At 33.4% G+C, this 12,604-nt stretch overlaps 2 protein-coding genes across 3 annotated transcripts; one reads left to right on the top strand and one right to left on the bottom strand.

Annotated features, from left to right (window-relative positions):
* The first annotated feature begins 286 nt into the window (after positions 1–286).
* On the top strand, positions 287–5,599 carry LOC127903897 (uncharacterized). Its single transcript, XM_052451039.1, has 5 exons — positions 287–731; positions 2,253–2,330; positions 2,420–2,504; positions 4,020–4,108; positions 5,178–5,599. The coding sequence occupies exons 1-5, from the start codon at positions 393–395 to the stop codon at positions 5,319–5,321; spliced, it is 735 nt and encodes a 244-aa protein (XP_052306999.1). The 5' UTR covers positions 287–392; the 3' UTR covers positions 5,322–5,599.
* A 3,825-nt stretch (positions 5,600–9,424) lies between these two features.
* On the bottom strand, positions 9,425–12,330 carry LOC7479209 (autophagy-related protein 8f). Of its 2 annotated transcripts, none has more exons than XM_006385663.3 (6): positions 12,181–12,330; positions 11,639–11,680; positions 11,486–11,541; positions 10,585–10,637; positions 9,805–9,923; positions 9,425–9,703 (listed from the first exon to the last, which is right to left on the bottom strand). In XM_006385663.3, the coding sequence occupies exons 2-6, from the start codon at positions 11,673–11,675 to the stop codon at positions 9,600–9,602; spliced, it is 369 nt and encodes a 122-aa protein (XP_006385725.1). In that variant the 5' UTR covers positions 11,676–11,680; positions 12,181–12,330; the 3' UTR covers positions 9,425–9,599. The 2 variants fall into 2 exon arrangements, with proteins under 2 accessions (XP_006385725.1, XP_002303509.1); XM_002303473.4 differs by having other exon boundaries at positions 11,639–11,677.
* Between the last annotated feature and the right edge of the window lie 274 nt (positions 12,331–12,604).

The following is a 12,604-nucleotide window of genomic DNA, read 5'->3' as shown; positions in this document are numbered from 1 at the left end:
TATATATATATCCTTTTCTTCACTTGAAAAACAGTGAAAATTTTGAAAAAGGGTGAACAACTTTTCAAACGTGTTTTTCCAAATACATATTTTATAAAATCAGTATAAATTTGAAAAATAAAAAAATAGTTTTAATATTATATTTGAATAAAAATTTACAGTTTGATTTTTTTTATTCTAGTTTTTTTTTAAAATTAAAGTATTATTTTGTATCTTTATGAACACCCCTAACTATTCAAATGAAATCCACCAATTGACGAATAATAAATATTCATCGAATTAGTCCCGATTCAAATGCATTAATGAGTCATTTATCGTTGGTTTTGTGAAACATGAACGGCCAGGACCTGTTTTTTTTTTTTCATTAATCTTGTGAAGCAAGCACACACAAGATGATAAACTCCTCCAACTTCCAACTGAAAATACAGGAGGCGCCGCTAATGGAACCACAGCTAGCAGAGCTGGAGCGACTTCAAACCCGAATCCTTAATCGAATATCCAAACTCGAGCTCTCTCTTTCTACCCAAAACAACAACAACAACAATAACCTCTCCGCCTGCGACGGCGGCGATACCACCGAAGCTCGCCTCTCCACCATTCTCCGATCAAACGGCGTGAATGACTTCGCCTTCAAAAAAGTCTCCTCCGATTATTACGATTGGCCTCTTGAGTCCCGGCGCGACGTCCTCGGTGCCGCCTCTATCGATCACCTCTGTAAAAGCATCGTCTTGGTACATTATTATTATTCATTTATTGAGCTGTAGTTAGGTTTTTGAGGCTTTGAATTAAATTGGATATATATGTGCTAATTAAAGGTAGGCTGAATAAAAGGGGTAAAAGTATCGCTACATTAATGGAATTTATGAGGACGGAGAGTCGACAAAAAAGAAAGCATTTTGTTCATTTGCTTGGTTATGATTATTGATGAAGGATAGAATGAAGAAGACCTTGCCTAAATGCATTTATAATCACACAGCGTATATTGCTTGATTAACTTTGTCACATTTGTTGGCTGTAATCTACAGATTGCATAATTATCGTGTTAAGTGAATGTATGGATCTTGGCGTTAGAAATGATAACATTTATTAGTTGTTCTATATTCTTTAATCATTACAGACAAGGAACTGAATGAGTGAGCACCTATTTTGCATTCTCAAGGATTGTTCTTGTGGCCTGGACACAAGAAAAACAAGCCTTGCCAAAGGAGAGAATGTGTGTTGAGATTTTCGCAGAAGATTCAATGGGGATATTTTTATTAGATATGGTTGTATGTGTGGCTATATGGTATATTAGGTTCCAAGAGGGCAGCGGTTAAGGGCCCAAATTTGAGTTTTTGGCATGAAAATTAACATTTTGTTTGACATACAATACTCATTGGTAATTAAAGTTTGTCCTCCTATACCCATTTCTACAGAGTATAATTAAATTTATTTTTGGATTTGAAAACCAAGCAACAGCAGGTCGATGGGGGGAAATACGAATCCCCATCCTAGAAATGATAAAATACCCTAGAAAAATGTACCTTCGTGTCTTCTCCTTATTATTATTATTATTATTATTATTTTAAAAAACACTCCTTTTCAAATTCAGTAAACAAGAGAATTCTTATTCTAAAGTGAAAAGAGTTCAATTTAATATTTGATTAGTTTGAGAACTCAAAGAAAGCAGATTTTTTTTTTCATTCTAATTTTTAATTTAGGACATAAATTTCTAATATAAAATGATAAATGAAATTAGACCTTTTCTTATGTTGACTCAAATTGCCTAACCGTTGGTTTTTTATTCCACACTATTTTTTTTTTTTTTGAATTATCAGTAGAGTTTTAGTTTGATAAGACCACACATTGCATAGTCTTTCGTGATAAATTTTTGTACTATTTTTTGCTTGAGACAGGTTGGAATATGTTGTAAAATAGGTGCTCTGTTTGAAAGCATGTTTTAACCATCACAGCAGTAATCTGATTCCTTGTGATATGATTTGGATACAACAGGATTTCATGGCAATCAATATTCATTTATTTTTATTGCTTTGTCTTGGCCATTTGTACTATCAAATTCTTTTCTGTCAACCTCGTCTTATAAGGGCATTATTCATCACTCGCCTCCTCCTGTATCACTTTGAATGATAACTGACAAGATACTATTAAAACTTAATATTGAACTTTCTTCTTTTCTTGCAGTATTAGCATTAGTTCATGTAAATTCTCCTTACATTTTCTGAATGTTGGACTGAAGTTCATTATTTTCTCAGGTTAATACCCAGGCCCCATCCAATATCACTGACTGCAGTGACTGCAATAATTCGAAGTATTACATAGTTGTTGTTCAGGTATCTTGCTTTCCCATAATCCACATTACAGCTTACCATTTCATATGATTCACGAACTATCTTACAAGACAACACCTCTTTTACTGCAGTACACTGCTCGATTCAATGCTGAAACTGTTAAAAACTATCTGTATGCTCTCAATGATGGCAAGATAGCTAAAAAGAGATTCAACTGTAAGTTGTTGTTATCCACTTGTTGATCATAAAGGTTGATATAACATCTTAATTCATAAATCAAATGGTAAAAATGGTTTATTGATCAGTCAAGCATACAAATTACATACTAACATGTCATTCTGAACACAGTTGTGTATTATTTCATGTCTCTCTAAAAACTGAGCATAAGACCAAATAAAGTCAGCAGTCCATAAAAGTTACGATACAATGCAATTCAATGATTATTTGATTTGTGCACGCACAAGAGGCTGGTAACAATTACAATTTAATTAAACAACTATCTGATCATGCAATAGAGGTGGGTGGATATCATTTTTGGCTCTGGTGACCAGATAGGTCATTCAATTTAATCTAAAGAAAGTAAAATAGATTATAGTTATAGCTTCGGAAACTACCCACTCTACACAGTCTTCTACGTTGATTCAATATATCATACTTTCCACTCAATTAGCAAAAATAATGCATCCTTTGTCACGTTTCACTGTTTCTATTACCCTTTCCTTCTGTTGCATAAATAGCCCTATTATATTCTTGTGGTTTTGTTTACCTTGCATGATATGATAAAAAAACATAAAGATTAGTTACCAATGGTTAATAAAGAAAAAAAAGGCCTTCCATTTATCTGTGGAATGGAATCCCGAGATGATACACTTGCTAGCCTGATGCTTCTCTGCATTTAGGTATCATGATGGCAGAATATCTCATTGTCTTTAATCCTGTTGGTTCACATGCCTTTCTTTCAGCTGCATCGTCATAAGTTGCTGATGTCTAATCTACTTGCTTAAAATCTTCACATGCCTCCCAATTTTCTTTTCATATCATGATTGTGGAAAAATCAGTTGATAATTTGAATTCTTTCTCTCACTCTCTCTCATAAAATGGCTCATGGACAACAATCATACATTAATTGATGAGAATACTGTTTCCTTGTATACATGCATAGATAGGAATGGTTTGTTTTAGGAATGACCGTGACATCTTGGATGTGTTGACACCTTGTCTGCTTGTGCATTCATTTAGGAAAGTTATAGCTGAAGTGATCATGTGCATACACTCATGGTTATAAAGCAAATACTACAAGGGTTATGAATGAAAAGCTGAGAAAATAATGAGGATTGATATTCATGCAAACTGAGTCATTGACTTTGAATTGTAAAGGGGTTATAAAACAAACAAAAGAAACAACATGTAACACTCAATGAATTGTGCCAAGTAATTTGTGTGTTGGTAAAGGAGTTTTAGTGCAGGATGATGCGTCATCTTTTAATGATCATTTGTTTGTTTGTTTGTTTGCTTGCTTGTTTATTTTCTACTAGCAAAATCTGTATGTCTGGACATTGTAAAATCATCTGGGAATTTATAATCTTGACTATTATGCATGATTTTGTACAAAAGAGATTTCAAGTTTGACTGCAAATTGCAACGTCTAATAAAAAGCTTAGTCTCTTTGAGCTTAATGTGATTATTTAGTGAGGAGGCAATGAAATATTGTTACATCTTTTAACTTTGCAGTGAGGCTTGCCCCTGAGGAGACATCAATGAAGCTGACAGGATACGGGCACAATGCGGTGACATGTATTGGCATGAAAACCAACATTCCGGTGAATATTCTCACGATTAGTTCTCAATCTAGGAAGTAGGAATGAACTTATTAGTTGCTATATTTAGCCCTTCAGTTAAGTATTCTATTTCAAGTCATTCTAATTTTATATTTCTTTGCTTACAACCAATCTCTTATTGGAATTTCTACTTCAAACTTCATCTTTGCTTACAAACATATTGGTAAACTTGGAAAGGAAGATCAATCGCTAAGCTGTAAAGTGTAATGTAATTGCCAGAATAAAAAAATTAGGATTGATCCTTATCATGTCTTATTTGATTTCATCCGATTTTTTTAACTCAATTGTCTTTTAACTTCATCATAGTTTAAAACATACCTGAGATCTATTTGCGGTGCATGTGTTCTTGACTCATGTTTTCCAGACAGTACATACATCAGTGTTCTGTCTTGCATGATGCAGCAGAACAAATTGCCTGGGTAGATACTTATCCTTGTCTTTTTTATGGGTGGTGTGGCTGTTTTGTATACAGAGTGTCTGATAAATTGGCCCAAGAAAAAAAACAGAGAATAGTAGAGAAAAAAATAGCATTCTTGATTCACTATTTTAAAAATAATGGCAACGTGGTACTACTTTTCATGAATCAAGTCCTCAACTGCTCAATTGCTGTGCCAGCTGTTGGGTATTCAAGTGGTCCATGGTTCCAAATAACATGCCTACTAAATTCAGATATGCTATAGTGGTTCAGTCAAATGATGGTCAAGATCAATGATTTTCTGCCTGTCTGACACTAGAATAAAAATTGGGTTGACACTGAAAGTTGAGTTGTCCACATTGATAGGCCTGAGCTAGCTGGAAATTTCTGCAGCGAATGGCTGTTGACATGTATGCGTGTCTCTGTAATTTTTGCACATGTATTCATGTAGGGAACACCATAGAATGTTATGGTGGGGGGGTTGAAGCTCACCAAAATTGTTTGAAATTGGCAGAAAGGAGATTCTGAAAGCTAGACACGGACAAGCATGTGGATATATAAATATATTTAGATAGAGGATTATGATTATCTTGTATTATCAGTAATTGGATTTGAGGATCGATGTTTTGATCGCAGGTGATTTTGGATGAAGCAATTCTAAGACTCAATCCCGATTTCTTCTGGTTGGGCGGAGGAGAGATTGATTTGAAGCTGGGGATAAGGACTTCTGAATTTATTGATTTTGCTAAACCATTCATTGTCAGCTGCAGTGGCACATGATTAAAACAAAATGAAATTATTCTTGGACGAAGATGAAGCAAGAACAGACACGATAGTAATGTTTGAAGTAGAAACTTTACTCTGCACAGTTTCATTGACTATTGGAATTGGAATGAAATTCAATTGGGAGATATTAAATCAATATTTAATATGCAGCATTTGGTTACAGGTTTTCATTGGATGTTTTGATCTCAGGTTGATCCCATATATTGTTTAGAACTTGTATATATGTTATCCATATGAAAATTTTGTTAAATGGAGCGCATTGTTTTCAGATAGAGGAGCATCTTTTTGGAGAAATACTGAAAATCTCACCCATAAGGTATTTTGTCATCTTCCAAATTTGTAGAACACCAATCCTAACAAGAGCAAGACTGCAGGTCCTTAATATATAGTACTCATGGAGCCTGAAGTAGCGGTTTCAGAGGCATGACTCGTAACGGTATCTCACGGAGGTTAGCTCAAGTTTCTATTTTTCCTGTATGGCTTCCTCTGTAGTCATTTTCCTCTGACTGCATGGCTTCCTCTGTATCATTTCCTAGCATAGAACGTCCTTGCCCCTTCATCCCTGCCCAAGCATCAACCAAATATACATCCATTTAATCGAATATCCTTAACATTTATTATAGATGCATATTCATATCAAATGTATTAATCAGTTTCGACATGTAATTAAGCAAATTCGTACTATATGCTATTCATGATCTCATGGCTTTTTCCGATGCGTGCATGAGAAAACCAATTAATCTACTTTGCCCTCCTGATGAAGGACATGGCGAGGAATTGTGGGCCATGAGACATGGCATGTATATATCTAATAATATTCTTTTGCTTCGTTTTATTTTGTTTGGACCATTTGCAGAATGGTTGGTGAATTTATTCGGTGTTTGAAGCATGACTTAAAAAATATGTTACTTAGAATGTTTAGTATGGTTTATGCAAAATGATATTTAAATTTGATTTTTAACTTAAAAAAGTTGTTTGTAATGAATAATTTATGATAAAAATAACTTTAAGTGAGAAGCGTGTTTGATAAGAATGACCTAAAGCATTCTTTCTGGAAAAAAAATATAGTGTAAGTTAGAATTTATAAGTAAAAAGTAAAAAGTTTTTAAATCAAAATTTTAACTCGGTTTTGTAATAAAATTTTAATTTAAATAGAAAGTTATCTTTAATTAAATATATTTTTAAAAATTTCTTTGTAAGTTAAATTATTTTCTCCGAGCAAGGTTTCAGCCTCTCTCAACTTTGTTCTGTGGGGTTTTATGCGTTGTAACGGAAGCTGCTTAACGCTGCCAATACTAGCAGCGGTTCAGCAAAAAATAAAAGAAAAAATAAAAAGAAAGAAAGAAAGAAAGAGAATGCTGCTACTGTATTCGGTTCAAAGGGAAAAGACACATGATTCTCTATTGCTAAAGTTACACCACAGAATGACAAGGCACCAATAGAAAATTGTCAGGAAAAAAAAGTCATTCATGAGCCAAGGTGATATTAAAAAATAATATAAAGTTATTTTTTAAATTTTATTAGGTGTTCATGATTAAATGATTAAGAATTTAAATTTTATTATACTTATTTCTTTTAAATTAAAAATTAAGCATAAAATGGTGGTGGATCTATGCAAGTTGTATGTTCAAAAAAACTTTTATGTATATGTTAGAAAATAATATAAAATTATTCTTGAAACTTCATCCAAAAATTTAAAATTTTAGATTAAAATGATTTTTTGTTATAAAATTAGCGTAGATGAAAACATCACATGAAAGACAGCAAACATAAATAAAGTCAAAACTCTATTGGAAAATAGTTTTAACCACAAGAATTCTAATTCAAATTTTTATTACTCAATAATTTATCTAACCAATACTAAATATTAAATCTCTTCTAGGTTTCCTATTTATTAGTAAAACATTACTTAAACAAGACTAGAGAAATAATAAAAAAGTTATAAACTAAATAGAAAAGGGAACCCAAATAGAAAAATATGGCAAATCCCGAACAGTAACTTTTTGGTCCAATTTTGGGCCTTACCGATCTTAGATGACTATAAAAACCATATCTTATAAAAAAAATGGTATCCAGAATCTCTTATCAAAATTTTAACTTGATCAAACGGTCATATTAAAATTTATGTCCATTACCATAAAATTGCGTATTTGATCGATATCTCATGTGTCAATCTCCCCATGTTAGAAACATATCGTCCTCGAGTTTAAATTGTTCTTGCCTCAATCTCTTAGATGCCATATCAAGACTCTTAAACTCCTTTATTTCTTCACTTAAGGTGTATAACAATTCTATATATAAACTTTAATTAGTCATTCATTAACATGTGTTGTATCCATTTAATCCTTGAACAAGTCTACTGATGTGATAATAGAAAATTTATAATTAAAAATATCAACATAGTCTAAATCAACAAAAAAAAAATTTTGTTAGGCACCTTCCATGTTCTCTTTTGATTTAACATTTAACTTATCAATTTGGACATCATTAATGACATTATCGCTCCCCATTACTGTCAATTTTTATGGTACCATTATCATCAAAATAAACATCACAAATTGGTGGAGAATATCAATTCACATTTATCTTATTATAAACAGGATCACCAAAAACCACTCCTTATTTTACCTCATTAAACCAATCAATAAACTTCTCTACCTGCAAAGTTCTTGTGAACTCAGAGAGTATTATCCAAAACCCTAAATCTCCAAAATACTCATCCAGACCAAAGGCTAACTCTGTTGTTCTCGCCTCTAAAACAAGGTTTCAAAGTTATCCGTGGATTCATGACCACTCTCCTTATAATCCACTAGGGTTGTTATCTCTACTAATTATCGAGTCAATTATGTAATTTATTTTTATATATTTTCTATCCTTAGTTCTTGAACATCTCTTTACAAGGAAAACATACTTCCATCCATGGTTATTCCATCACAAAATATTAATCACTAGGAATCATTGGATTCTAATACCAACCGACAAAAACAAAAACAACACGAAAAAGATAGCATGCACAAAAAAAGACATAATTTTGTCGAAAAGGGCTTAACCACAAAAACCATAATTTAATTTTTTATTACTCAATATTTTCCCTAATCAATACTTAATATGAAAGCTCTTCTAGATTGCTTCTATACTAGAAAAATATCCTAAACAAAATTGAAAAAATAATGAAAGAGTTCTTAATTAAATAGTAAAAAGAATTCTAAAATAATTAGAAAAGTATGGCAAAACCTGGATAGTGCTTTTTGGAGATAATTTGGGAGCCTTACCAACCTAAGTTGACTATAAAAATTGAACCTTGTAGGAGAAAGGGCCTCTAAAATCTCCTAGAAAAACTATAATCGGTCCAACGATCAAAATTTGGTTAGAATCCATTTCTCTTCTAACTAAAATTAAATTGCCAATTTGGTTAGAATGTAGTTTTTAATTTCATTGCCAATTTGGTTAGAATGTAGTTTTTAATTTCAAAACACTATCAACTATCATGTTAATGGATATAACAAGACTATTTTATAGAACTTCACCTTATAATTTAAATTTTTAGATTAAGTCGTTCAATTATTAGATTAATTCCTTGGAAGTCCTTGGCCGGTTTTGACTAAATCCTCTAGTTTAGCGCAGGACTAGTTCATTTTCGCGCGTCAAGGTCGTTGTAACATAGTGATTAGCGACCCGGGCCTCTCACGCTAGCGACCAGGGTTTGATCCCGGCAACCGTGTATTTTATTTTTCAATTAATCCCTTCACAGATTCATTCATTTAGCAGTGGTTCCGGGTTGCAAAGTCTACTAATTTTGAACAGGGCAAAAACTCCTCCACGACAGAAGCCCGGTACTGCATTGTTACATCCGCAATAATGTGCAATGGCAACATCCCTGATGCTATGGCCACTACAATGATACCTGAGAGTTTTCTAACTACCAAATGGCCATCCCTCCAGAATGACCCCGCACCGGACTATCACTAAGGCCTCAATATATTCACCGTCTTCTGGAGTCAGCGACTTGACCTCATTTTCACATTTCAGTTGGATTAATACTCCTTATTTTCAAGATAAAAGCTGAAATAGAAATCATGAGATTCAAAGGCATCCAGTGAAGAAGTATTAAAGATTATTTAAGATTGAAAGGATTTGTCAAGCTTATATACATGACTGGAAATATATGTATATTTAGGCAGAATAAAGAACTATTGACACAAGGCGGTGTAGACAATAGTCATGAAATCAAATTTGGTGAAACCAGGAAAGAAACGAGGCAACCACAGATGGCTACAGTGGAATCTGAGTTCCGAAAGTGTTCTCTCCGCTGTAGGTAACATAGAGAAACCCATCTTCATCCTTTTTCTCTTCATATATGGAAGACATGATAGCACCTATAGACAACAAAACAGATGACAATTCCATGCACCTTTACCAATCAAAATGCCAATCACAACATCTAAATGAGAAAGACAACATATGTGCATGAGTTAACCTGTTGGTGGGAGGACATTATCCACAAATATAAAGATTGCCTTTTCTGCGCTCAACTTGATCCTTTTGCGGATGACATAGACAAACTGCCCCACAGTCAGGTCAGCCGGAACAAGGTACCTGCAATTTTCAGGTTCAGAATATAGCGGGGGAAACTCAATATCATCAAGCATAGCAGCTTATCATAATCCAGGTAATAAATAACATATATATTTTCTAGGGCTAAACCATTTAGAAGATGGCCATAATTAAAAGACAGAAAGATAAGTCATTCCACAGTAGTATAACAAAGATAAAAAGAAGCAAAATAAAAACTAGAGAGGTGGTTGGGTGCTGAATGGTAGGTTCGGATCGGTGATGTTTAGGCAATCAGGTACGGTCTTTACAGCGAAAATGGGCAAGAAGGGTCAGAAGCAGGAGAAAAAATTTACGGAGACACCACTTGTGTATTCTGACAATCATGAAATGCAAAGAAGAAACTTCTAGAAACCGCTAGCCAGAGAAATTTAATGTTCATGAGAGCAAAGTATCATGAAGACAGAAACCATAGGTTATATGGTGTTCCACTTTCACACAAGTAAAATTTTACATTATCAGTTTTACAATCGTCCTTGGGTTCTCTGAGGTTATGACCATCAAGTCATATTTCAGCTTTGCGTGTGCCACCTGCAGGAATGTATGTGTGTTGAAACTAGAAACTGTTTGTGTTGGATTCCCCTAAATGTGAGAGGTGGCAAAGGTGAGAAGTGAATAGAATCAGAAAGTTATCCACTCTACTTACTTTTTCTTGTCTATGTTTGGTATATCACTTCTTTCTGCCTTCTCCACAATCACCTTAAAAACAAACAAGCACAATTAGAAACATGTTAGCTTGAAAATGCAAAAGACGTATAAGATTCTTTAAACACACACTCAACTCATGCAATCATAGACAGCAACTACAAAGTAACATCAGAGATTAAATCGTGATATGTTTTCTGAAGCAAGAGACACATTTTAATTGCTGTATCCTGTAGCCAAAAATAATCTCATTCCAAGAGACTGGTAAAATTATGTACACAGTGGGAAAAGGTAAGATCATTAGTATAAGGCATTTTTCAATACAACCCACAGAAAAGAAAAGCATCAAGAGCATGCAGCAGATCCATTACTTTACTTGTTCCCAATGCACCATACATTCATAGTCTACTGGGTTTGCTCATTTTTAAAACCTTCCAACCAATCATTGTAAATAATGCCCCATCAGACTTTGCCATGGATGATAATTGCAAACAGAATTAACCTGTCGCACAACCTAAATCCATATAAAAGCAGAAGCTGTTTGCTGCTAGATCATTTGGATAAAGACTACAGTTCAAGGCCCTCATTATATTTATAGGTGTTTGACTGTCAAAACCCTGAAAGATATTTTAAAATACATTTAGCAAATACATAGGTGTTAGACTTTCCAGGCAGAAAGAAATGCACCACTGTATACTCAACTTTTGACCATATATACAACTTTGATATAAGACACCAGGTTACAAAATGGCAGGTATAGTAATTGCATTAAGCAACATCAGGCACTCTTCTAAGCACATTAACAGTCCCAAGCAAGGCATTCACTGCTCTAATGCAAAAGAGTTCACACATGGGAATTAACAATAAACAATTGAGAGAGGATATTGTCATTGGACTCTCACCGGAATCCTATCTGGGTACTTCTCCCTGATCCTAGCAGCCTCTGCCCTCCTCTTCTCTGAAGAAAACAAAACACAAAGAAGAAAAAAATCAACATTTTTCATCAATTTGACATGATCAAAACATAAAAATACAACAAGATTCAGAGTATTTACCAAGATCATGCTCTTGCTTGAAATAACTCTTTGCCATTCCTGCTGAAAACAGCACACAAAATAAGTAAACAAAATTGCTTTCTCCATTCTTTTTTCCTCTAAAAAACCGATTACCCTAGAAACAACATAGCAACTAATATATATATAATTCTTCAAAATTTAAGGTCCATGAGAGCATAAGCTTCAATCCATAATCCAAACTTACAACCTTTTAAGAAAAACTAGATGATCACGATGATCCATGACATACTATTAAACAAGAAGAATTATCCCAAAAGAAACCCCCAACCTAAATAAAAATCAACAACTCATAATTAAACAACAAAAGATATTAAAAAAAAACCCAAGTCTTGACCTAAACAACAACCATCCAATACTTGAATAAAAAAGAAAGAAAACGGGTGAACCATCATCTTCGTCAACATCGATAACCCACCAGTTCACAAGAAAGAAAAGAGAAACCAAAACCAAGAGCATAATTCAAGAAAGAGAATAGGAAATTCCTATACAAGATATGAAAATCAAGTATAAAGAAACCTAACCGTGTGCCAAGAGAAGGAGAGAGCTTTTGTGTTGATGAAGAACTCGTGGCTGTTGTGTTTATTTGCAGATAAAGAAAGTCGAAGCTGTTTTGGTTTTTGTTTTCTTTAAATAATAGACTTCTTCATTTTTACTCTTTAGTTATATAATCCTTTATTATTATATTTGTTTTGGACATTTTAGCGTGTGTTCCCTCTCTCGCCGATCAACTTTACTTTTTAACCCCTTCATCATTGCATCACTTTTTCTCCTGGTTTGTCAATATTGCCCTTACTTTTCCCAAAGACACCGTCATTGTTTTATGCCAAAAGGTTCACATCCTTTAACAATCTTTAATTTTATGTATTAAAAGTATTTTTAAAAAGTATTAAAAAAATTTAATTCTTTTATTTTAAATTATTTTTTTTTATTTTTTTATTTTTTGAA

This window comes from Populus trichocarpa, chromosome 3 (assembly GCF_000002775.5).
Source record: "Populus trichocarpa isolate Nisqually-1 chromosome 3, P.trichocarpa_v4.1, whole genome shotgun sequence".
Lineage (NCBI taxonomy): Eukaryota > Viridiplantae > Streptophyta > Magnoliopsida > Malpighiales > Salicaceae > Populus > Populus trichocarpa.
This window is presented reverse-complemented; position numbering and strand designations above follow the sequence as displayed.